We start from the raw sequence: 26,418 nt of genomic DNA on the forward strand, positions 1-26,418 counted from the left end.
TGTCCTGTTGAGCTCTTCTGGTCCTTATGTGCTTTTTGTCTCCTCCCTTGCACCTTCTTCCTGCCTTGTCCCAGGATTGGGGATATGGTGACAGGACTCATTGTTAGGGAAGCCAAGATAAATGGATGGGTAGGGAAAGGAGAGCAATAGTAGTAACACAGAAGATTCCCTACTGCAGGGAGACTTCCAGCAGGGTTGGAGTTGTGACAGGCAGACAGGGAGCCCAGAGCTTCATGGAACACATGGGAAGACTGTCAGGTGTTACTGATGCAGGGTCTGCCTGCCATGTCCCGGGCAGGATCACCTCAGCAAAGGGATGGAGGACTGCTGTTTTCTAATATGCCATCTCAGGACTTCCCAAGAAGCCCGGCTGAGAAGCAATCTGAGATGGACATTAAAGGGGGTTATTCATATTCTGTATAGACAGAGTTGTCTCCTGGGGTCAGAACCCCTCACATCACTGGAGATGCTATGTCCTAGAGAAAGACTGCATTAAATGGTGACTCCGATGCCAATACTAAAACAATGATTTTTATCGTATGCCTCATCATACACATGTACCTACAGGTGCTACGAATGCATACTTCATCTCTACTCCTTTGTATTAGCTTTCTGCCATTGTGACAAATACTCGAGCTAATTCACTTAAAGGAAGAGAAATTTATTTTGACTCAAGGTTTCCGAGGTTAGAGTCCATGGTGGGTCAGCTCTGTTGTTTCAAGTGGATGGTAATTCGGAACATCACGGCTGGAAGCATGTGGTAGAGCTGAGCTGCTCACCTCGTGGAGCCCTGCCATCAAGGTGACAAGTACCCAGGGACCATTTCCAAACCCCACAGATATGTGAAATGAGGGCTCCTTATAGACCTACTTGCCTCCAGTTGGTTCTAAGAACAGAACAGAATCGTGAACTAGTGAGGCTGGAAAGCTCACGAAAAGAAAGATGCCTTCGCGCAGGATCATGGTTTAGACCCACCTTGTGCCCCACCCCACATTGCAGTGGGTTTAGGGTGTACTTGTGTGCCATGCTTTGCCTTGGTTCTGCAGTCCAGTGTGGTGGCTATCAGCTGATGTGCCTCCCCTTCCCCTACCACCACAGTCAAGGTATCCGCAGGCTTCAGGGACGTAGGATCCTGGCTCTGGCCTGCTGGTGCCATCCCTTCTGGCCTTCTCTTTCCATGTTGCTCTGAATCTTGCTGCTCGGCCTCATCATTCAGCCTTCCCTTTCTATCCTCACCTGTCCTTCCTCCTCTTGACACTTGGACCTGCCCTCTTGTCTCAGATTTAGTTTGACTTACATTTAAGTGAAAACTCAAGTAGTGGTGGCTTAAACAGGTGGGTTCAGCACTGGAGGGGTGGGTGGCCCCCTCATGCCATGGAAGACCCAAGCTCCTGAGTTTGTGATCCACACAACTCCCCAAGGTCAATTCATAGACCAAGGTGGCAACCAGAGCTTGAGCCAACAGGAACAGAGACAAAACAGGTGCCCCAGCAAGCCAAGCGAGCTCTCTCTTAAGTCCTCTAAACCCTCACTTCACTTCCACTTTTCTCTTATGGATAAAACTTAGTCACATGGCTATATCTCTGCAAGGGCTGCTGGGAAGCATGGCCTTTATTCTGGGAAGCAATGGCCCAGTTAAAAATGAAGTTTCTGTCCTTAAGGGAGACCCCTCCTCTGCAGTGACCTAGCTTCACTCACTCATTTATGGCTCTGGGTTTTCTTCTGGGTCAGTGTCTTGGGCTGCCTGAGTGTGGAAGAGTCTAATCTTAGCTTAGAACCAGCGTCATAGCTGTTCCTTGAGCTTGTCACTCTTCCAGGGACAATGTGACTTCCCATTGTGCTTGCCCAAACCCTCCTTTGGACCCAGACACCTGCTGTGTTATGATTAAGCTCCTGGGAAGGCAAAGCAGCTGAAGACAGATGCAGTTTCTGCCCTGAATCCTTTCTCTCTTCTTTTGTTTAATGATCCAGTCTTCACAGACAGAATTAGAAACAGGAACGTAGAGGTCCCGAGGCACAGAAATGATAATCAATCCCCACTCCAACTTTTCAGAAGTTCTTTCGGGCAAAGACAATAAGTAAATTAATGTACAAAATTTGAAAACTCAACAACTACAGCCTTAAGGTATCTTAGTTCAGTGACTTTCAATCTTCGAAGAGGAACTCATTTTGAAAGGAAAACCTCAAGGCAATTCTCAATATGTAAAAGATTAAAAGTGATATTTTGTTTCTATACATTTACTTTATATATTCAAATGTATATTTACTCATAAATTACACCAATCAAACAATGGAATGAAGTCATATTAAGGAGTGTAATTATTTTCAATCAGGACATATAGGTGTGGTCTTTTAGGGATACTAATATCCGGTTTATTTCTATGGATATTTTCTGTTTGATTTCTTAATGCCATGGAGATGTGGGTACATGCAGTTAAACAGTTATAAATGGCAACAGTCTTTATAGCTTATCTCACAACTTCTGTTACGCTCCGCAGTTCAGTATAGGTGTCAGGAGCAGTTTCTTTTGCACCTACCCAGCACAGAGTGATAAATGACCCTGACAACTAAGGTCATCCCCACTGGTGGTTTCAAAATATTAAAATTTAATATATTTGATGTCTGAATGTGCATGTTGCTTTTTATTACAACTTTATAAATAGCCAAGCATATTAAAAATTAAATAAGGCTGGAGATGTAGCTCAGTAACATGCTTAGCATACGTGAGCCCCTGGGTTTGATCTCTAGCACCGCAAAGAAGAACAAACAAAGAGCTCAGTAAAAAAAAAAATGAAAGAAAACCCAGTAGCCATGGAAAACCTGGAGTACTGGAGTCCATGAGTCCATGGAGATAACTCCAAGTGTAACACATTGTCTTTTTGTCTTCCCATAGTTATCTATTGTGATAGGTAGTGTTTTTTTTTTTGTTGTTGTTGTTGTTTTTTAATGTGTCAACTTGACTGAACCCCATGGTGTCCAGACATTTGGTCAAACTTTGTTCTGTGAGGGTATTTCCAGATAAGGTTGGCATTGGAATCAATGGACTCAGTGAAGTAGATGGCCATCCCCAGCGTGGGTGGGCATCATCCTGTTCATTGAGGGACTGAATACAACAAAGGACAGAAGACAAAATAATATGCCCCCCCACCTATTTTTTGCCATCATAACATATCATCTTATCTTCTCTTGCTCTTGAATTGGGATTTAACCATTGGCTCCCTCAGTTCTGAGGCCTCTTTTCCTGAAACTGAATTATACCACCAACTTTCCTGGAAACTATAGCTTATAGATCATAGATCATGGTATTTCTCAGCCTCCATAATTGCATGAGCCAATTTCCTATAATAAATCACGTGTGTCTGTGTCTGTCTGTCTATATATCATATATGTGCATCTACTGGCTCTGTTTCTCTGGAAAACCGCATTACACCTGTATCGTGTTCCCCTTCCTCCCCTGCCCCGCCAGCTCTTCTCAAGGTATGTCTCATCTACACTAAGAGACAAAGCTCCCTTCTTGCTGCTCCTGGCTGAACTGTTGCTATTGGGGGCATCACTTCTTTTCTGTTTCTCCCTGGTAACCCCACATTCTCCTCCTTACTCCTTTCTTCATTGTGTTTCCTTGCAGGAGTTCTAGGCGGGGCAAACAGAATATGGAGGAATCACATTTTTGCATTTCCATCCATTATTCTTGGCATCAATCATGGAGAAATAAGACCTCTACTAGTAGCTTGCTTCCATGGTGTGTGGCGGAAACCAGTACACAGAGTGGTCTCTGCCAGAAGGCAGGCACCTTTTATTCCCATGAGAACAGAGAGTCCACGGATGTGTTTTACCAAATGCCACACCCAGCTTTTAGGAGTCTGAGCTCTGCATGTATTGTGCAGGTTCCAAACTGGAGCATTCGTATTTTTTTTGGTTGGAAATCTTCCCCTGGAATTAGAGCATGTGTTCTCACCCGGCAGCAACATAATATGAAGAGAAAACCTCAACCTCTTTGTTGTTTTCCATGGATGCAATGGGAAGTGGCCCACTGTGGGGAAGAGAACCTGAGGCTTTGGGGTGGGACCCTGGGTGCAAGCACAGGCTGCTCTACTCATTAGCTTTGTGAGATGAACAAATTTCTTAACCTCTCCATGCCTTGGTTTTCTGATCTCTAAAATGGAGAAATGATCACTGCCAACCTCAGCCACATGTCATTGCTGTGCAGCTGAAGGGAGTCACATGAGAAAGCCAGTGAGCAGCTTAATAGTTTTAAACATAAAGGATGCTTGTATTTTCACCTCTCTCCTCATTCTCTTCTGGTTCGTATTCTAAGCACAGCTCCCAGTGCCAGAAGCACTAAAATCTATTGCTATAACAAAACATTAGATTTACGCATAACCATAACCTCATTTTCATAAAGATGGGGATTCCTAAAGATGCCGATGTTGGGAAGGATATTTATAAGGGGCCGCTTTTTCTGTTGCTTTCCTGTAAAACTCTGTGATGACTTATAATTAAAAGTCTTTTGCCATTTTTATCCATATGAGAATTAATGATCTGTAAACATTTCCAGAATTCCCAAGATCAAAGTACTGTCTCAAAAGGCTCCTTAGGTATAATTTATTTGTGTTCCATTGCTGTGCCAAAGAATGCTCAAAAAATAAACATTTTTAACATGAAGCAATTTATACAATTTATTGAAATAATGGTTTTAAGTTTTGTTGAGCCCAACTTTACATAATTTTTCCCTACAAGCGTTCAGGCATTCAACAGAAAATTCTCAGAGTCTTGGGAGCAGAACAATTTACCCCCATTAGGATTCTGTAGATAATGCAGAAAAACGTGGGCCCTGCACATGGGAGACCCAGACCTGCAATTCAGAATCTGCTGTTCCCTGGGCAGCCATTCCTCCTCTCACCTGTTTCCTCTCATGTGCAATAAAAACTTCAAGCCTTGAGCTCTTCCTCTACTTCCTTTTCTCTCTCCATTGTCATTTCTGGTAGCTCCTATCTTCCAGGAAGGTCTTACTCATGGAAGTATTCTATAACGCAGCTAAAATGCAGGTGAGTGCAGATCTTAGCCCAGGCTATTTTGTTTGATCCTTGTAAGTGTTTTGAAATTGGAAAGTTTACATAAAAATCCAATTTGGAGCTTTTATTGAAAAAAAAAAAAAACAGTGAATTTACGATTCCGGCCTTGCTTTACAACTCTGTCCAGGCTTGAGTTAGAGGTACATCTTCACTGGGCCAGAGAGTCTAGACTATTCTCTCTTTCACATACTCAGACCCTGGGCTCAGGGAAGCTGGCAATCTTCACAGAGAAGCAGAATCCATTCTATTTGACTTTCTGAGTGAGGCTAATGGAAGTCTCTCTAAGAGATGATCCCAAATTTTCATAAATCCATTTTGTAAAGCACAAGTTTAAGAGAAATCCTACCTTCCCAAACTGTACTTTGTCCTCCCAGAAATGTGCAGGGTTCTGTGGGGAATCTTATAGTTTTAATTGGCCTGCGTGATTAACTTACATTCTAATGTGTTTGCTTGATCAGCTCTGAAGGTAGTTAGGTTGGGTATAAAAAAAAAATCTAGCTGCAGTGTGAGCAGCTTTTGGGTTATGAATTGGTCCAGGGTTGTTGCAGGTTCCTGTACCCCACCTGAGAGCCCTGAGGAGCAAGGGTCAAGAGGTTATTTGTGGTCAGTTACTGGGAAGGTGGCGAGCCAGACAGAGTTTGCTGCACAGTCAGGTAGGTGAGCTAGGCTTTGATTATGGTCAGAAACGCTCCTGAGTGACATTTCACAGAGGTGGCAGAAATATCCCCAGAATGCCTCCCTCACCAACAGGGATTCTGGAACCAGCAGTACCATGGCAAGCACTGACCAAAGAAGGTGATCCCGGGGGCCCTGTTGCCCTCTCTGAGGGAGCCAGACTCCATCCTGGGTTTGGTGCCACAGGGTGAGCATAGTGGAGTGTCCTGGTGAGCACCTGAACCAGGACAGCCTGGTGCTTGTCTGTCCCCTGACTTGATTCATCCCTCAGGCCTCATGTGTATTCACAGTTGTACTTGACAGTTGATTTAATTTTGTACTTTTTGTCTCTTAAAGATATTATTATGGTGATACTAAACCAAATATTTAAAACAGAGCACCTATAACCTACCATCATAGCTCCTATAACCTACCATCATAACATATCCATATTTGAATTTAGTAAATAAAATTTCACAAACCACTCTGAACTGAGGTCCAGCTTCTACTCCTACCATTTCACCAAGTCTGCTCTTTCTATGGTCAATGACTTTAAGAACCCAAGTGGACATCTTTTGATCTTTGTATTGCTTGACCTCTTGGTAGCCTTGTGCAGAGAGCAACTATGCCGTCCTTGAAGGATTCTGATCCCATATCTCAGCCTCTCCTGGTTTCTGCTGGCCTCCGGGCAGGTAGGTGGTTTGGTTCTGGGTTCTCTTCTTACCTCTCTCCTTAGGAAATCGCATCTACTCTCATCTCTATGCTGGTGACACCTACATTTATGACTTCCGCCTGGGTTTCTCCTCTCAGTCTCAAACTTGGGTATCCTCCCTCCTGTTACACATTCCTGCTTTGATATTTTAGTAGCTTCTATTATCTCCCCACTCGGCCTCTTCATTGCCAACCTCAGTTACTGTGGGCAGCTGTGAGCACTTATCGGACTCTTGAAACCACTGCCCACCCAAAAGGATCTGCCTTCACTCCTCTGCAAGAGAAGACCTTTGCCAATGACTGGCTGGGGTGGGGATGCAAAGACTCAGCCCCTTTTCTTCAGCTGGGCAGCTCTCTGCTGGAGCTCCCCATGGGACCAGACTGAAGCAAACACTGGCTGAAACCACAGCCTTTCTTAGCCCATTCCCCTACCAGCTCCTGCTTCTGTATTATTTTGAATATCCTGTGCACGTATTTGAATCCCTATACATTTTGTTTGAATACTTAGCAACAATAAAAGTTTTGCTCATAACAATACTTAAGGGAACTTTGCACAACTTCCAAAATCTATTTAATGAGGTAGATTTCTTGGAAAAGATCCAAGAATCTAAAAGAAATTATGTACTCTTTTTTTTTTTTTTTTTTTTTTTTTTTTTCTGGATGTGAGCAATCCTAGATAAGAAAATCATTTACTCTGAGAATTCCAGTTTTATTTGATGGGGCCAGACTTTGTGAGTTTTTGGAGAAAGGTTCAATTTGTTTATCGTTTCAATTTGTAGAAGTTTGATATGAAGTCATTTCCCCTTCTCATCTTTAAACCTAATGAGTAATCACCCAACTGAGACATTTCTTTCTTCATTGTTCTTTTGCTAATTTGTGACCCTTGATTCATAGCTTGGTTACTGTATATTTCACTAGACAAGCAGCAGAGAGAAATAGAAAGAGGCAGGAAGGAAGGAATTCTCATGCAGATCTGGGTTTAATGTGAACTTTAAACTAGAAGCTTCCTCTTTTCTGTATGAAAGATGCCGACCACTGTTCAACAAGCTGGGCACCCACTGCAGTGTGTTTCCTGTGGCCCCTTGAAGATGCCTCTTCTGTGGCTACCATGTTACTGTGTGATCCCTGCCTTAACACCTTGACAGATTTCTTAGTGCTTATGTATTCTTCTTTTCACCCTAAGTACTGGTAATTCCCAATATTCAGCTCTTAGCAACCCCCCACCCCTTTCCTTATTAACCCTCAGAAAGCTGCTCATAAGCGGAGCTCCTGCTCCCACTTTTATAATGGTGGCACAGTGATGTAAACCATGTGTATGACTCTCCCCCCTCCCCCAGAGTGCTAGCCTGCTTTCTCGCTTTTTATATGCTAAACACGTTTGTTTTGTGTTCAGTGAGTCAGACCTAAATACACCATGTGCTCACCTGGCCCTCATTCTGACGTTATTCTTCCTATCTGCAGGATGATCTCTTTACCAGATGAGTCATGTACACGGAAGATGTCAGAGATCTTTGCATCTCTCATTTCCTGTGTGCTGACATTCTGGGCCTTGTGTTTCTGTTATCGTTTCATTCATGCCCAGATCACCATTTCTACTCCCACTCCAGATTTGTCCAGGAATGGGCCTTCATCCTGTTCTCAAGCCTTTCATCTCTTCCAGAGACCCACTAATTGTAGCAATCCGCCGATTCCAAAAAGAGGCCACTTTCCATGTGCAATGTATCTAACAATTATGGACAATTAATTCAAGACACTGGTTACCAAAAATAAGCAAGCATGAGAAAAAGACTGGAAAGAAATGATCACCTACCTACCTAACAGCCCATACCAAAAACCCTACTTACTACCATTTTCAGCTTCTCACCACAGTGAACCCCAACATTTTGTTAGACCTATGCTTTTAAATCTCTCAAATTAGTTTCTTCCTCTTGTTTTTCATCACCCTGGTCTTCATTTAGGACCTCAGCCTCAGTAACCATCACTGTTACAAAGAGACATAAGCAGTATCTCTGCTCTGATCCAGCTGGAACCTTCCATCTGTGTCAGGAGTTCCACTTTCCAAAACAGTTCTGAAGATATTACTGCCTATCATTGCCCAGTGAAGACTCTCATTTTCTTCTTATCATTTCCTTTTTTATTTGTTCATTCTTTAGCATGACATAAAAGACTTTAGAATCAGCCAGAGGCCTCTCTCACCCTCCAACGTATTCCCCTCTATTTTTGACCCCAACCACTGCGCCAGCCACTCATCACTTCTTAAAGACACCAAGCTCAGATATGTAGCTGAACATTTGCATGGGTTATCCTCTGCACCTACAGTGTCTTCCTCCATTCTCCTGATGGTAATTCCTGTGCATCCATTCTGACCTAGCACCTCCCCAATCTCCCACCTCTGCCTCCTGATGTTTTTATATACCTGTCTGCAGCACCTGGAACTTTGTTCTGTTGCTGTGTTCTACATTAGTCTGCTTCCTAAGCTAAGCTGTGATTGCTTTATGTCCCAAATACCTGCCAGAGTGCCAGGCACATAATAGGAGCCTAATGTATTGGATAAGTAAATGAACAAAAGAATGAATGAATGAATGCTCCAGAAATCAAGGAACCAAGTCAATCTTTTCCTTTTTTTTAGCAAAGACATGTAAAATGTATTTAAAATGCAAGTTAACAGATGTATAATCAGTGGTTCAGACTAATTAACACTAACTATTTTGGTGATAATAACTTTTTGAACATTAGAAGAGTTAGGGAACGTAAGAATTAATATATCTAAGGGGAGATGAGGGTACTATGTTTTCAATGGGCATGTTTTAAGATTGTTAAGTGCTTCTATATTTGAATCAATATGTATAGTATCAATTTAAGCTTATCTGTTATGAACTTTTAGACATACAATAGTCAAAAATAGTTACAACTATTTAGATTACTCATTTGAATTTATTTTTTAAATCAAAATTGTACTTCATTACTTAGACAGTCATGCACCACATAGCAACATTTTGGTCAATAACAGACCGTGTACAAAACTGTGGCCCCTTAAGTTATAATGGCACTAAGAAGTTCCTATGGTCTAATGATGTTGTAGCAGTCACAATGTCATAGCACAGCACATTGCTTGTGCTTGTGGTGATGCTGGTGTTAACAAACCTATAGCACTGCTGGTCATATAAAAGCTTAGCTCATATAATTATGTACAATGCATAATATTTGATAATGGTAATAAATAATTATGTTACTAGTTGGTGCATTTACTATACAAACTGTTGTTTTTATGGTTATTTTAGAATGTGCTTCTTATTTTAAAAGAAGTTAACTATAAAACAGCCTCAGGTGGGCCCTTGAGGAGGGATTTTAGAAGGAGGCATTGTTATCATGGGAGATGACAGCTCCATGGGTATTGCTGCCCTGAAGACCCCCCAGGGGGACAAAACATGGAGGTGGGAGACAATGATATTGAGTATCCTGACTGTTATGGTCTGGATGTGAGGTGTTCCCCAAAAGCTCATATCTGAGACAATATAAGGGGGTTTAGAGGTGAAGTGACTGGGTTTTGAGAGTCTTAACCTAATGAGTGCATTAATCTCATTAGGGATTAACTAGGTAGTGACTGCAAGCGGGTAGGATGTGGCTGGAGGAAGCACGCCTTTGAAGTTTATATTTTGTTTATATTTTGTCCCTGAAGAGTGGAAAACACACACACACACACACACACACACACACACACACACACTGTGTCTGTCTGTCTGTCTGTCTGTCTCTCTCTCTCTCTCTCCTCTTTTCTCTCTGCTTCCTGGTTCCAGGTCCTGAGCTGTTTTCCTCCTCCTTACCCTTCCACCATGATGTTCTGCCTCATTTGGGGCCCAGAGCAATGGAGTCGGCCATGTATTGACTGAGACCTGTGAAACCATGAGTCCCAAATAAACTTTTCCTCTTCTAAAATTGTTATTTTCGTGTCTTTTGGTCACAGCAATGAATAAGCTGACTAAAACACTGACCCTTTGTGTGTGTCTTAGTTTTAAAAAAAATACATTTTTTTTGAAAAGTGAAAAAACAAAATTTTAAAAATTTAAAGTAAGACTTTTCCACATTGCCTGGGCATGTGGCAAGCTCTACCATCTAGAGCTGGGTAGGTTGCAAGTGTTCACACAGAGATGACATTGCCTCAGAACAAATCATGAACCCATGTGTAGACTGTACCTTTTCAGTTTTGTGACTTGTTGGTACCTTTGCTCCAAGGCCAATAGCTGAAAGGGGACTTGTCTGCTTGACTCCAGAAAGAGTCAAGCAGACAAGTCCCCCGATGTGTGATCTGGCACATGTTACTTTGGGCCCATTATCTGTTTGTGGAATGAGGGGGAGGGACTATGCTAGAAAATCATAAGGTTTTTCTTGACTTCAAATATTGTGGGTACAGATTGATACATCCAAGAAAAGTTGTGAGCACATTATATCAAATGATACATGTGAAGGGTAAAGTACATAATCCTACTTCTGGGCACTCTGATTTTTCTAATTTGTCATTTTGTAATTTCTAATTTGTAATTATGTGTATATCATGTTCTTAAAACTGGTTGCCTCGTAGCTTGCACATTGCTTACGTGAACAAACACATCTCTGGAGACTATGCAGGTGGAGGAACTCCACCCATGCCTAGGGCTGCTTATCACTCAGATGCAGAAGGACAGCCACATATGAACATTCTCTAGACAGCAAGCTGAGGAAAGTGGGGAGCCCCTCCTACTTTTCCTCAAAGGGCTTTGTCGGGGATTCATTTTTCCAAATGCCTCACCCATAGTAGGCATTCCACAAAGGTGATTTCCAATCTTTTTTATAAAAACATGAATAAAGCAAGGAAGTTTCACCTCTGTCGATCTGGTAGAGGAGAAGTTCAAGAAATATAATATTTTAGGATTTTAAAAAATGTTCTATAGGTTTTTTCAATTGTTTTCTTTCAGAACTTAAATTCAGAGAAGGTAGTTCTCTCTGTGATGATTAGGGAGTTTCAGGTAGGGAGGATCAGCTGTAGATGGGCATCAGGGTGGTAAATGCCATAACAGCTCTCACGGTGAAATCTGGCACCTCTCCCTAGCTGACATTTACCTTCCCTCATAGTCTCTTCTGGATGGACAAATCAAATATTAATAGAATTAAATAGCAGCCCACATACAATGCATGATGCCTCAAATGTCAGAAAGCATGTGATGATGTCAGCTAGAGAGAACCTCTGAGCCTGTATTCAGCCTAGGTAAGTGAGAGAATGAAGTCTGGAACATTTTTACTTTGTTTGCAACAAGCCAGAGAGTGATGACAGCTCCATTTCTCTTGGGAGATAGATTTTATTTTGCTCAAGGTCATATCTACATCAATAAGCTCAACAACAGGAAGAAAATTCTCTAGGGCAAACACATCTATTTCTGTGGATGCCACGTGAGCTAGGTTTTGACCAACTCTGGAGGGGGTGCGGGTGCTCATCCAAAAACCTGGACTGTGGAAACCTTTATTTACTAGTGTGTGAATGGGGAATAAAAACACGTTAAATTCTACCATGAACTTAATCTCTTATTCAAAAATTAAAAAAAAAAAGAAGAAGAATTCTATCCCTTGGTGGGACAAAGATGTGAGAACTGCTGTTTGTTGCATGTCTGAGTATTTTTTTTAACTTTCCTGTGATGCTTTATTTCCAGTAAATTAAAAAGCAAAGAGCAAAAAGTCTTGTCAGGTGCATGTTCAAAATGTACAGATGCAAAGCAAGAGCTGGCCAAATGTTTCATTATTTTGCCTACATGTTTTCCAAACTGTCAGAAGCCTAAGCAGTTAATTGTCAGGGAGTTTTTATTTTCATCTGGCCAGTGCTCAGGCTTCTTTGTAATCCTTTGCCCATTGGCTGAGCTGGTGTTCTGGGAGAAATGGAACACACACCTAGCCAAGTGGTTCAGACCAGTCCTTTTTCACTAGGGAGAAAGGATGCCACCATTGTCCTCCTCTTTATGGAGTTCATTGTCCCGTCGAAGGCACAAAAACCAATGGTTAAAATTCAGCGAGGTACTGATAGAGTTAGGCACAGGGTTCTATCTAGCTGTGCATGCTGGAACTGGAAACGTGGTAAAGAAAGTGACATTTGAAGTGAGTGTTGGAGAGAAAAGAGGAGAAATTTGCCAGTAAGGAAAAGGGGGAAGGTCACAGTACAAGGAGGAAAGATCTCAGACAAACATAGGGATGGGATGTTCACACACTCCAGTGGGTACCATCGAATGTCGCTGGGTAGTGGTGGAGGCAAGGCAGGGGCTTTTGAGGCAGATCCATCTGCTCCCAGCACAACGGTGGCTTGGCACAAAGTCTAGTGTGGTGGTGCAGATGGGCAATGCTGAGCCTGAGCAAGGCCACAGCAGGGGCAGCAAAGATGTGTGGAAGGGGTATTTTAGTGGCAAAATGGAGAGGATTTGATACAAGATTAAGAGCAGATGTGGAAAAAAAAGGAGGGTGAAGGAGTTGAGGTTGAGTCCTAAGCTTCCAGAAGGGCCTCTGAATAGAAGTTATGCTCTTTGGGGGGGAAAAAAAAAATTACAGGCCTGGGAAAAAAAACAGTGTATTTTTAGACATTTTTAGTTCAGTTCCACATAATGCGATGACCTGGAAAAAATATTGGCAGTTATAAACTCTAGGATAAATACCTAAGTCCCTAGGCGGGTATATGTCTTAGAAGAAAATGTGAGACTGAAGAGGTGAGAAGCACTGGCACACAGAGTCATTTATGACACACTACGGATTACGTGAGGTGACGTAGAACAAGGAAGAGGAGGACAGAGGAGCAGACTCCTGGGAAGAAATAATGAAATGTGAGTTAATCTGAAGAGGAGATCAGGTGGCTTCAAAGGGCTCACTGGCATCAGGAAAACAACAGAGAAGGGAGTTCTCTCTGCAATAATTAGGGAGTTACAGGTTGGGAGGATCAGCTGTGGATGGGCATCAGGGCAGTAAACATGGTAACAGCTCTCACGGTGAAATCTGGCATCACTCCATAGCTGACATTTACCTTCATTGATATTCTGTTCTGGGTAGACAAATCAAATAGAAGTAAATAGCAGCTCACATCCAATGCACAATGCTTAAATGTCAGAAAGCATGTGATGATGTCAGCTAGAAAGATCAGCTAGAGTGATCAAAAGCACAGATGTTACCGGCTGCTGTGGTGCATGCCTGTAATTAGTGGCGGGAGGCTGAGGCAGGAGAATTCAGGAGTTCAAAGCCAGCCTCAACAACAGCGAGGCACTAAGCAACTCAGTGAAACCCTGTCTCCAAATAAAATACAAAATCAGGCTGGGGATGTGGCTCAGTGGTCGAGTGCCCCTGAGTTCAATCCCTAGTACCAAAAAAAAAAAAAAAAAAGTGCAGATGTTAAGGAGGCCTTTAAAAACCTTTGGATGTGACCATACATGACTTTGGCTCTCCAAAGATGGACCATTCAGGATGTCATCAAGGAAACAGAAACCCTCCAAATATTTGATATGAAGACTGTTAAATTCAGGGCATTGATTACTAAAGTATTATAAGAGGTGGAAAAGCAACGGGAAGAACATGATTCTATCCTGAGATCAGGAAATGAGGAAGTCTGCTTCTGCCTTCAGGGCTGGAGGAGAAAAGGGAGCAAAGAGCGTGACTAGAACCTGTAAAATCTATATTTGCTTGGTGGAGTCATTGCTACTGCCACCATTGATTCTGAAGTCACCCCCATCACCGAGGAGAGACAGAGGCTGTTCACCCGCTGACTCTTCCCACACTGGAGCATAAACCTGAACAATGGCACCTGCCTTCCACATGGAGCTTCACACAGATTCCTCCCACTGGCAGGAGTAACCGACACCCACAGGCAAGAGAGTCTAGGAAGTGCAAATAAAATAAAATACAAAATCGGGCTGGGGATGAGGCTCAGTGGTCCAGCCCCCAACCCTGCCTGTGCTACACAGAAGACCATGGAAAAGCAAGAAATAAGCTCAGCCCAACAGTCAGTACCTCAGAGAAGGGGCTGAGGCGGTTGTTTCCATACACTAGATGCTGTTGTTTCTCTTTTTTAAAAAAAAAAAAAGTGCTGATTTTCACTGGGCCTAACAGGATTGCCATAGATTCATCATGATTCGTGGCTTTTATGACCTTGCCTACATTTTTATTTAAATGAAGATTTACAGGTCAGTTTTCCTTTAAGATTAGCATGGTGTCTGTTAGAGTAAATTCAGAGAACTGGGCTGCACTTGGAAGAGTGGGTGGTGGAGGAAGAAGCAGGGTATGCACTCCACCCAGGACTGGTGTGCAGCCTGACTTTACAGAATAGGACGCTTCCTTCACCCGTACCTAGAACAGCCTCCATCAGCCTCTTCTATTCGTGGTCCTCACACCTCCGTTCCTCTCGGGCTCCTGCTCAGATGAAGTCACTCATGGTTGTCTGTGAAGGAGCCTGATCTATTTTATGTCCTGTGGCTGATTTGAGAAGATGGGAGATATGATTGTCCTCCCTTCCTCACAGAGTGGTGAAGATAGATGGTGAGGATGATGACCGTCAAACTGCACTTAGTGGAACTCCAGGGCCTCCGAGGAGGGTCTTCCCTCAAGTCAGGGAAGCAAAGATGGGTGGGGGTGTTTGGAGGCAGTGGACACTGCCCTGGGACTGTAAGCAGTGCCCCAGGAAACATCTCCTGCAGAAACTTTCCCACTCAATCTAAGAAGCCCAAGGACTTGGAAGTGTGTCCCCTCTGATAGGCTAAGATGTCCCCCCCCACCACCACCACGGGGCTCCTGGCCAAAGCCTAGATTTATTTTGGAATTCTGAACTAACATGTTATTGATGGGAGTCTTCAGTTTGAAGGTCTTCTCTTTCTTGGCCCTTCACTCGTTTCTCTTCTTTCACGGAAAGAATCGCAATGCCCTTAAGGTGCTCTCCTCAGTTATTAAACAACTCTCTTTAATAACTGAATGCGCATCTGATTTCACTCCCTTCCCTTCAGATGCATAAATGTCACTAGACATCTTCCATAATCTGTTGTGGAGGAAAGAGAAGGCATTGTGTGAAATCCTTAGTTTTATTAAATATGGAGCTTACTATCTGTTTCTATCATTTTTATTTACTTCAGTGGGTTCCATAGAAGTAAGTCAAGTAAGTTTGCATGTCACATGTCACCCTTTTTTCTTATTGTGATTGTCAATTCTTCATCAATTATAGGTTGAATATGTTCAATATAAACTATGACTTTCTCCTATGGTTTCTTAAGTGACCCAAAATTTTTCAGTGTTTTTATTCTTTCTATATAGAGATAGTAAATAGCAAAAAATGTTTTGAGATATAAAAAGGACTGTATTTCCACCCCAAGGAAATAAACAAACGAACAAATTTAGTGATGGATGTAGTTAGAACTATTGTTTTTTTTATTGGTACTGGGGATTTAACCCAGGGGTACTCGACCACCGAGCCACATCCCCAGCCCTATTTTGTATTTTATTTAGAGACAGGGTCTCACTGAGTTGTTTAGTGCCTCCCTTTTTGCTGAGGCTGGCTTTGAACTCATGATCCTCCTGTCTCAGCCTCCCAAACTGCTGGGATTACGAGCGTGTGCCACCACACCCTGCTGGACAATTACTTTTTACCCACACCGTAAGTTGAATTACCAAGTCGATTGACCTAATATTGATAAATTGAATCATGACTAGTGGGTTTGGGCCAAATATTCCAGAATCCCAGAAGACCTAGTGGGGAGGTGGCACACTTCTCTGAGCACATTTTTGTGGAATGAAAGCTTAGCTGATGTTTCCAGAGTTGCTTTAACTTCCTAGGCCCTTGTTATACATCTCAGATATGTTTCTTTATTCATTTATTTTTTGAATAAACTCTTTGAGATGACCAAAAAAAAAAGAGGAAAAGAAAGAAACCAAAGCTTCAAAGAAGTGAATAGCAGCTATGAGGTACAGAACAACACTCTTATCCTCTCCCCAACATCCACTGTTTGCTCAGTTGCCTGCAGAGCTTTGAGGGGATGAGGGTCCCCAGCACCTCATCAAACAGTGCTCATAGGAGATGTATGGGTTGCAGTGAAGACTCTGGATTCTGGCTTTAAATGTTCTCTCTTTATTGCTGGCAACCACAGAGCATGTTTGGTGATTGTGATGAACTTTAACATTCAGAGAGAATGTCTACATTTTATTCTCTTTCCTCATAAATCTGTGGTATACTGAGCTCAAATGGCCTTGATTGTTTTTTTTAATAACACCACTGGGGGCAGCAAAAATGATTCTGCCTGTAATTACTCAATGAGAGTGATAGTACCCATGACTATTAAAAGCAAAACTTATTTTAAAATGATCATGATTATTATTATACTATAAATCAGGTCCACCCCTTGAGACCCAACTCTTAAAAATCATTTAAACCATCGCTGGAAGAAGTATTCCATGATGGATCCACTACCTAACCTCACATTCACTCCTAGGTCCATGACAGCCTGGCTCCTGCCTACCACCCCCACTGATCACCCATGAACTCCATGTGGCTGAATCCAGTGGACATTTCTCTGTCCCCCAAGATAGACAGTCATCCTCTCTTGGACTTCCTCTTCCTCTGCATCCTTCTCAGTCTTTCAGGCTCTACCTCTTCAACCTTCTTCCCTGAGTTTAAATGTTTGGGATTCATCTAGCTTGTTCCAAGTTCCTGTTTCTCCCTTGCTATAATCTCTCCCCCAGAGTGGCTCATCAATTCCCATACTTATGAAGATATCTATGAATGTGGCTCCCAAATGTACAGAATTGGCCCAAGTCCCTCTTCTGAGATGCTGAAACATACACTTAGTTGATCTCTTGCTGCTAATCCTCAGGTGTCTCACAGATTTCACTAAAGCATGTTCCTCCCTATCCTAATCTTCTCTGGCTCCAGAACATCTGAACTGTCCACCTGGTAACACAACCCAAAAACCCAGTTCTCCACCCTCCTGGGCCATCACCAGGCCCAGCACACTCGCCTCCATCTCATCAGATTCTGTCTTGGTTGAAATCTCAGCCACCCTTACCTAGATGATTGCAGTACTCTGCACTCTCCAGTGCAAACTTCTGCCACCCTTAGCTGGATGATCACAGTGCTCCATATACTTCCAGTACAAATCTCAGGCACCCTTACCTTGATTCCCATGGCACCCCATGTCTCTACTCAAGGCCTTCTGGGGGTGGACCTTCACCTGACAGCAGCTGATTTTCCAATGCAAATCGAGACCTGCTCTTTCCCTCATCACAGTCCTCTATAACTTCTCCATGCGCTTAGAATAAAATTTGAACTTTTTTCCATGGCCTCAACTTTTGCTCCTCAGCCTCCCCTCAAAAACTCTTTCCCTCTGCTCCATCCTCTATGTAGAATGTTGTGTATTCCCTTTATCTAGCTCCTTCCTATCTTATTATTTTACCTTAAATCCCCCCCCCCGAAAGAGCCCTCTCTCTCTCATCCTATCTAAAATTGGTCCCCATGTGATTCTCAGTCTCATTTTCTACTAATTCTGTTGTAATTCTTGTGATTCATAATTGTTTTGTGTTGCTTAGCTTTTCATCATCTGAATTCTACCTTAATACATGTTCCATGAAGGGAGGAACTGTATCTTCTTTTCTTTTTTGTCTGCGGAGTCTGGGATGGTAGGTCCTTAATAAGTATGAATTGAGTGAATGATTGACAGTTTGATCGGTGGTACCTGTGGCCATCAAGAGGTGGCTCCTAGCTGTGGGCTGTCTCTTGGATAAGCAAGCTTTGGAGCAAAGCCAACAAGTGACATGCATGCCTTCTCCCTGCTGTGCTTCTCAGACACTGCTAACTTGTCATGACACTCAGCCCTACAGGGCCTGTGGCAGCCTCTCAACACACAGCAACTCACCCATTAGCAACTATTAGAGTTGGCCTGGCCTTGGAAAGAGAGACCATGGAATGTTCACACGCTTTTCAGAGGACCACTCTAGAGCAATCTATCAGGAAGAGAGTGGACCAGATATCAGAGGACATTTCTACAGAGCAGACTAGATCTGTCCGAAACTTTTAGTTATTAGACAAATGCAAATAAAAACTACCTCACAACCACTGTTACCCGGTGCTCAAGCAACAATTAAATATTAAACACTTTTGCCCAAATGCCATCACAGGAAACTTGACGTGTAAACAAGTATGATCAAATGTGATGCGTACTCAGATCACTGAATTTCTTGACAATACAAATGAATAGCTAGTATTTGACTTTTGTTTCTTTACTGATTTAAAAATCTAGAGCAACACTATGAAGCAGTAATCAAAACAGGCACACAGAAAAAAAGGAAGCCCAGAAAGATTGTGGTGGGTTTACTTAGTGACTCAACCCAGCTCTACACCCTTAGAGCAGATCCTAAATCTACCACTCTTTTGTCTGGCCATTTGAGGGCTTGGTCCTTCCCAGGATATCTCAAGAGGGTAGCTTATTTTGTATGACTTGGGGTTGATTCTATAATTACCCAGTGTCTCGGTCCATTTTGTGTTGCTATAATAGAATACCAAAACTGGATAACTTATAAGAACACAGATTTATTACCTATGGTTGTGGAGGCTGGGAAGCCTAAGGTCAAGAGGCCAACATTTGTTGAGGACTTCTTGCTGCATCATTCCTTGGTGGAAGGTGGGAAGTAGAAGAGCAAGAGAGCACGTGTGTACAGACGGAGGGATCCGAACTCATCTTTTTATAAGGAAGCTTGTTATGGTTTAGATATAAGGTGTCCCCAGAAAGCTCATGTGTGAGACAATGCAAAAACATTCAGAGCTGAAATAATTAGATTATGAGTTGCAACATAATCTGTGATTCCATTCACTGATATGGATTAACTGGGTGGTAGCTATAGTCATTTAGGTGTGACTGGAGGAGATAGGTCACTGGAGGCATGTCTTTGGGGGTTTATATTTTGTCCCTGATGAGTGGAGCTTACTCTGCTTCCTGGTTGCTGTGTCCTAAGTTGCTTTCCTCTACCACACCCTTCCGCCATGTTGTTCTGCCTCACCTTGGGCCCAGAGCGCTGAAGTCAGCCGACCGCAGACTGAACCTCTGAAACTGTGAGCCAAAATAAACTTTTCCTCCCCTAAGTTGATTCTTTTCAGATATTTTGGTCAGAGCGATACAAAAGCTGACTGAAACAGAACCCCACTCTTGCCATTATTAACCTGCTGCTGTGATAATGACATGAATCCATTCATGACCAAATCTCTTAATGGTACCACTTCTCAACACTGTGGCATTGGGGATTAAGTTTCCAGCCCATGAACTTTGGATGAGGCATTTGAACCATAGTAGCCACTATAAGTTATCCCACACAGTCCTGCCTGATGATGTCTATGAAATACTGTAGGGAAACAGAATCTAATAAGAAACAAATGGTTCAGATGAATGGCATTCCTTTCCACCACTGACTCTGTGGCTCAAAACACCTCATTTGCTTGTAATAAACTTGGAAGGGCTTGGTACAGTTTATTTTTGGACACTCAGTGAGTTTTAAAATGCCATGGGAATTTGCAGTCTGGTGTATCAGGAAACAACTCATAAAGCTCAAGTGATCCTTTGGACTGAGTTCATAGAACTTTTTTGATCCTCAAAGACGTTTATTCCTGGATATTCTATCTCATTTAGTTTAGTGTTGATTTGAGGCTGTTCTTATATTGTTTACAAATGTTGTAGCTGTCAATGACTTAGCTCATTGTGTTCTGAATCTAAAGGACTGAAGAGCATCTTCCTTCCTTGAAAAAATACCTCTGTACTGTCCTCTGTGAACATTTTTTTCAGCCAAGTATACATATTTGCTATTTTACTATAATCATTAGCTGACCAGAGCCTGTCTTCTCTTCCAGTACTAGTTCGGCCATTAACTACCAAACACTTTTTATAAAACATGAGGCTTAATATAAAAAGGCAAAATATTTGCATATCATGTATCTGAAAAGGGACTTGTCTCCAAAATCTATAAAGAACACCTGGAATACAACAATAAAAACAAGTAATCTAATTTAGATTTGGATAAACATTTCTCCAAAGAAGATTTGCAGATATCTCATAAGCTCATGAAAAGATGTTCAGCATTATTAGTCGTGAGGGAAATACAAATAAAAACCACAATGAGAAACCACCTCACACCCCCTAAGATAGCTATAACAAAAAAGGCAGACAATTACAAGTGTTGGTGAGGGTGTGGAGGAATTGCAACCTTCAAATTACTGCTGGCCATGGTGTAGCTGTTCAGAAAACAGTCTGGCAGTTTTTTAAGTAGTGTTATCCTATGACCCAGCATTTCCACTCCTAGAATTGAAATATATGTCCACTCAGAAACTTGTATACATATGTTCATAGTAGTATTGCTTACCATGGCTCAGGAAAAAAAAGAACCTAAATGTCAATCAACTGATGAATGGATAAATAAATTTCAGTATATCCATAAATAGAATGCTATTCAACAGAAAGGAAAGAATGAAGGGCTGAAACTATACCATGCTACATCATGGATGAACCTTCAACACACTATGCAAAGGAAAGATGTCAGACATAAAAGGCCAAGTGTATTCATTTATATGAAATGCCCGAATTAGACAAATTCCTAAAACAAAAGTAGATTAGTAACTGGCGCAGGGGCTGAGAGAAGGGGAGAATCAAGAGTGATTATTTAATGGATCCTTGGTTTCTTTTTGATGAGATGAAAATTTCTCTATTAAATGTATGCATACAGCTGTGTCAGTACAGAAATAAGGTGAGATGTATGCTTTAAAGGGGGTGAATTTTATGTATCTGGATTGTGTCTCGGTTTTTTCAAAGTTGGGGGAAAATGAAAAGAAATTCTCAGACTGTATATCTTAGTCCATTTGGGCTCCTATAAGAAAATACCATCGACTTGATGGTGCATAAATAATAGAAATTTATTTCTCACACTTCTGGAGGCAGGGACATTTACAATAAAGGCACTGACAGATTCAGTATCTGGTAAGGGACCATTTCCTTGGTCATGGATGGTGCTTTCTCTCTGCTTCTCCTTATAGGAGATGGGCAAGGCAGCTCTCTGAGGCCTCTTTTATAATGACATTATTCATCTCATGCCTAATCCCATGATCTAACTGACTCCAAAAGACCTTACCTCTTAAAGTCATCACATGGAAGGTAAAGTCATCACATTGTATTTTGGAGGATAAGAACATTAACACTCAGACCATAGCTGGGTACATGTGAACAGGGGATTTAAAACCAGAGAGAAAGTTTCCGCACGAGCAGGTGGTATGGCCTTGAGCCTCTGAAGCAGCTGAAGTTGCGTTCCTTCAACAGTCTCGCTCTCAGTGGAAGGAGCCGCTAGGGAATTTCTACCTACTGGCTTAGGGGAACTACAAAGAAGGTAATATTTGCTTGAATCCCTGGGAGGAAAAGGAGTCTTGCATGAGAAATGTAAACCTCAAAACCCAAGCCTCTACCACCAAGGGGACTGAAGATCAAAATCTTATTATGCATGTGTTGCAGGATTCCCAAGCACAGAAACAAACATGAAACTGGCCTAGAATTGAGGACCCCTCTGCGGGGACTCAAGAAAGCAAATGCATAGCTTCTGCAAGACATTTGCACAGGAAGACTGTATGTACAGGAAAAGCAGTCTTAGCTGGAGATGTCTTTTAATCCAAAGGATGAATCATGAAGGAAAGGAGCACCTGGAACGGAAGTTAAATAACACACCATAAAGGAGGATTAGTAACACCTCCGAGAACTTTGTGTGTAGCTTTTATGTTTTCATTGATATCAGTTAAAAATAAACCTAAACATTTTAAAAAGAACTTAATACAGTCATGCGCCACCTGTTTTCGTCAGTGATGGGCCACATACACAACAGTGGTCCCATAAGATTATAATGAAAATGAAAATTTCCTATAGCCTGGTTCTTCATAGCCATTGTTATATTGTAACTTAACACATTACTCATGCATTTGTGGTGATGCTGATGTGAACGAATCTATTGCACTGCCAGTCATATAAAAGTGTAGCCCAGATGATTATGCCAAGTACATAGTACTTAATAATAATAATTGACTGTTAGTGCTTTATGTATTTACTATACTTTTTACCATTGAAGTGTACTTGTTCTTCTCTTTAGAACACTTGTTTTTATCCTTAGAGTGGTGTATTTGCTCTAAAACAGTGTGCTGTGTTACCCAGGTAACATCTTGTGTTGACTGTGTGTCTTAGTCAGCTTTGCACTGCTGTGACCAAAAGACCTGACAAGAACGATTTAAAAGAGGAAAAATTTATAGACGGCCAACTCTATTATATCTCGGAGCCTGAAGTGAGGCTCCGAGTAGAAGAAAGCCTCAAGTGGAAGGGACACAGCAGAGGAAAGCAGCTCAGGACCTAGCAACCAGGAAGCAGAGAGAGAGCTGTGCCCTCCAGGGACAGAATAGAAACCCCAAAGGCATACCGCTGGTGACCTGTCTCCTCCAGCCACACCTACCTGACTATAATTACTACCCAGTTAATCCAGATTTGTGGATTAATTCACTGATTAGATTACAAGTCTCATAATCAAATCTTTCACCTGTGAACATTCTTACATTGCTTCACACGTGAGCTTTTGGGGTACACCTCATCTCTAAACCGTAACACAGTGTTTATGCTGACATCTAACATCGCTTACCCTAAAAGATGCAGTCCACATTTTGAAGGTGAAGCTAATAGGACTGCTAAAGATATAAAAAAAAAAAAAAAGAAGACTCCACACTCTTTTTCCAGCTGCTTCCTCTCCCCTAACCCTTTTCCTTCCTCCCTTCCTTTTAAATGGAACCTACATTCGTTTCCTCACAGGACTAGAACAGGTTACACAAATAAGAGGCTAAAAACAATGGGAAATCATTGGTTTGTTATTCTGGAGGCCAGAAGTCTGCAATCAAGGTGCTGGCAAAGCCCCACACCTTCCCACGGTTCCGGGGGAGAATCTGTCTGTGTTTCCCTCCTAGCTCTTTGAGGGGCTGGCAAGCCCCAGCACCCTCAACTTGTAGGAATCACTAAAGTCTCTTCCTGTGCCCTCGCATTGTCTTCCCCATGTGTCTCTTAAAGGACACTTGTCATTGGATTCAGAGCCCATCTGGATAATTCAGGATGATTTCATCTAGAGATCCTTAACTTAATTACTTCTTCATCATTTTCCAAATAAGATCACATTTACAGATTTCAGTGAATTAGGGTATGGACTTGTCTTTGGCAGGGGGCGGCTATCAGGCAGCCCACCACAGGGGCTAATTGAGTATGTGTGTAAAACAGGTGGTATCAGGATTGGGTTGTGGCTCAGTGGTAGAGCACTCGCCTGGCATGTGTGAGACACTGGGTTCGATCCTCAGCACCACATAAAAATGAACAAATAAAATAAAGATATTCTGACCATCTACAACTAAAAAATTATTTAAAAACAAAACAAAACAGGTAGGGTATGGTTGGCCTTCCTAGGCAAAATATAAAGTATACAGGATCATGAGAGAAGACATTGAACTACAGAAAAATTAAAAATCTAAATGATGACTGAACTGCAGAAAATTTAAAATCTAAATGCTGAAAAACAACATAAGCACAAAACAAAAGTCATAAATGGAGGTAAATATTTGCCCCATATATCACGGACATATCCAGTATGACTTGCCTAATCACAAAACTGGGCTCAAAAAAATAATGATACCAAATTATTTTAGTGATATATACTATGGTATATACAGTGTTTTACTATAATAACATTAATACAGTAGAAGTAAAATAGTAGTGAAAATCATAATAGTAGCAGAAACAATAATATTCCTATTCCTATTTGTCAGCTGCCATTTTTGTAGTGGGAAAAACAACCCAGAGTTTCCAACTCAGAGGGACTTGTTATTTCAGTTAGTGTCCCCAGGGTAACTCAGTCGCTTGGGCTTGATCCTTGGTCTCAGGACTTCTCTTTCCTTCTCTCTGAGCTCAGAGAGGCACGTGTGTGGTGTCAGATTTTGTACTAATATGGCGCTGTGTGCCCATTGGACCATGGGCTGTCTGGAAGAAGAGGATTGTCTTTTATCCAGCCCCGAAGCACCAGTACCTCGGATCTGCCTGTCACCCAAAGAATCCTTATTGACTCACATTGATTTGAAAGCCCTTAAGATCCCTCTGTGTGTCGGTTTCCAGGGATGCTAAATAAGACCAGAACAGCATTTTCATATTCCCAGCAAGACTGTTGAAAGGATTAATATTTTATCATAAGTAATCTCCTGCTCCTCTAAAAAGACATTAAGTGAAAGATTTTTATTTTTTCTACGATGTACTTAGTTTTATAATAATTTGTTTCCCCGTGTAGTCTCTGAAATCTTCGTAAGGGGGTTTTCGTGTTCACTAATGGTAAATGTGAGACACAGGATTATGCAATATCAGCCCATCTTTGTCTCTGGACATTGTGTCAAGAATTGATCTTTCAGGATTCTGTCATTCTACAGGAAGATCCTGCAAGTTCTCTCTGCCTGTGGGAGGGCCAGGGTTGGCTGCTTTGGGGAGATGGCCCCCTACCTGATGTGCTGTTTCTTTTCTCCCCCCTCCCCCTCTCTTTCTGGCTTCCCAGTGAGATGAAGCAAAAGCTGGACGAGGAAGGCAGCAAGTGCAGCATCCTCTCAAAGCACCAGAAGTTCGTGGAGCACTGCTGCATGCGCTGCTGCTCGCCCTTCACCTTCCTGGTCAACACCAAGCGCCGCTGCGGGGACTGCAAGTTCAACGTCTGCAAGAGCTGCTGCTCCTACCAGAAGCACGAGAAGGTCTGGGTCTGCTGCGTCTGCCAGCAGGCCAGGTGAGTGGCTGGGCACACTCTCAGGGTCTCAGCTGGTGGCATCCACCACTTTCTTCAACCAGGTGGGTGCAACAGTGATTGATAGATCTTCCTGGAGTATTGACTACAGTAAAAGATGACTGAGGTGAGGTGTGACGAAGGATAACTGTTGACCTTCATGAAGAGGATGAGGGGGCGCCTCACGGGAGCACATGGGTGTGACTACAGAGGAGAGGTATGGGCCATGTTGGAATCGAAGATGCAGCTCCCACCAGGCTTTATCCTTTTAAAATTTCTTATCTGGTCTCATCCTTTCATTCATTCATTCATTCATCATTCATTCATTGCAAAGCAGACATGGGATTCTTAGGAATTGTGCAGCAGCAATTATGGAGGAAATGTGAAGGTAAGGTAGGCAGGTTGCTGATGACCCAGAGACTTAGGGAGATGACTGGATATTGGTCTCAGAATGTATTGGTATATCCCCTGACAGCCTGCCTATACATTGATTGTGGGGACACTGAACAAGGGGTGATTGGCCTCAGGGCTTGGAGAAAGTCTCATAGTGGCCATGAAATAAAAGCAGGATTGAAAAGGATTAAAAAAGATTTAATACTGTAGACAGGGAGATGATGACCACCGTGTGAAGGAGTTGATTGAAATTTCACATCCTCCCTCAGGGACTGACAGCACTTCTTTGACATGTTGTGTATTTGGACACTGCTGAGTTTGATAAGCCAATGTCTAGTATTTGTTCTTTACAACTGCAGAATGTCTTCTGATCCTAGCCCCTGTGGAGTGCACTGTGATTTGTGTTTGTGACATCCTTCCATAATGTCTGTGTTACAGTGAGTGAGCAACACTGAGACTGGCTGGTCCTGAGAGCACACACTCGGGCACTCTGACTTTTCCTTCCTTCCTCCCCCTCTCCTCCCTCTGCCCTGTTTCTTGCTCATATCCTTTAACATATCAAGTTCTAGTATTTTCCCACAGAGGTAGTTAATGAGGATAGCTGCTACGTACACTCCCTTGTAAAGTAGTCTCTGAGCTGTAAAGAAAAAAGTAGCTCAGAGACACCAACTGAAGCAAAGAGTGGTTTATTGAACACCCAGTGTCCAGGGCTGGCTAGGTGCTGCCCAGGTCCTGTGCCTGACTTTCAGAGCAAGGA

The 26,418-nt window shown here is 42.3% G+C and overlaps 1 protein-coding gene across 1 annotated transcript in view; it reads left to right on the top strand.

Annotated features, from left to right (window-relative positions):
• Positions 1-26,106, top strand: part of LOC143399668 (rab effector MyRIP-like) — a 152,857-nt gene extending 126,751 nt beyond the window's left edge. Inside the window, exons 3-4 of the mRNA XM_076856527.2 lie at positions 25,050-25,271; positions 26,100-26,106. Of these exons, the coding sequence (XP_076712642.1) occupies positions 25,050-25,271; positions 26,100-26,106 (229 nt within the window). The remainder of the gene's footprint in view (positions 1-25,049; positions 25,272-26,099) is intronic.
• The last annotated feature ends 312 nt before the right edge of the window (positions 26,107-26,418 follow it).

This window comes from Callospermophilus lateralis, chromosome 1, assembly GCF_048772815.1.
Source record: "Callospermophilus lateralis isolate mCalLat2 chromosome 1, mCalLat2.hap1, whole genome shotgun sequence".
Lineage (NCBI taxonomy): Eukaryota > Metazoa > Chordata > Mammalia > Rodentia > Sciuridae > Callospermophilus > Callospermophilus lateralis.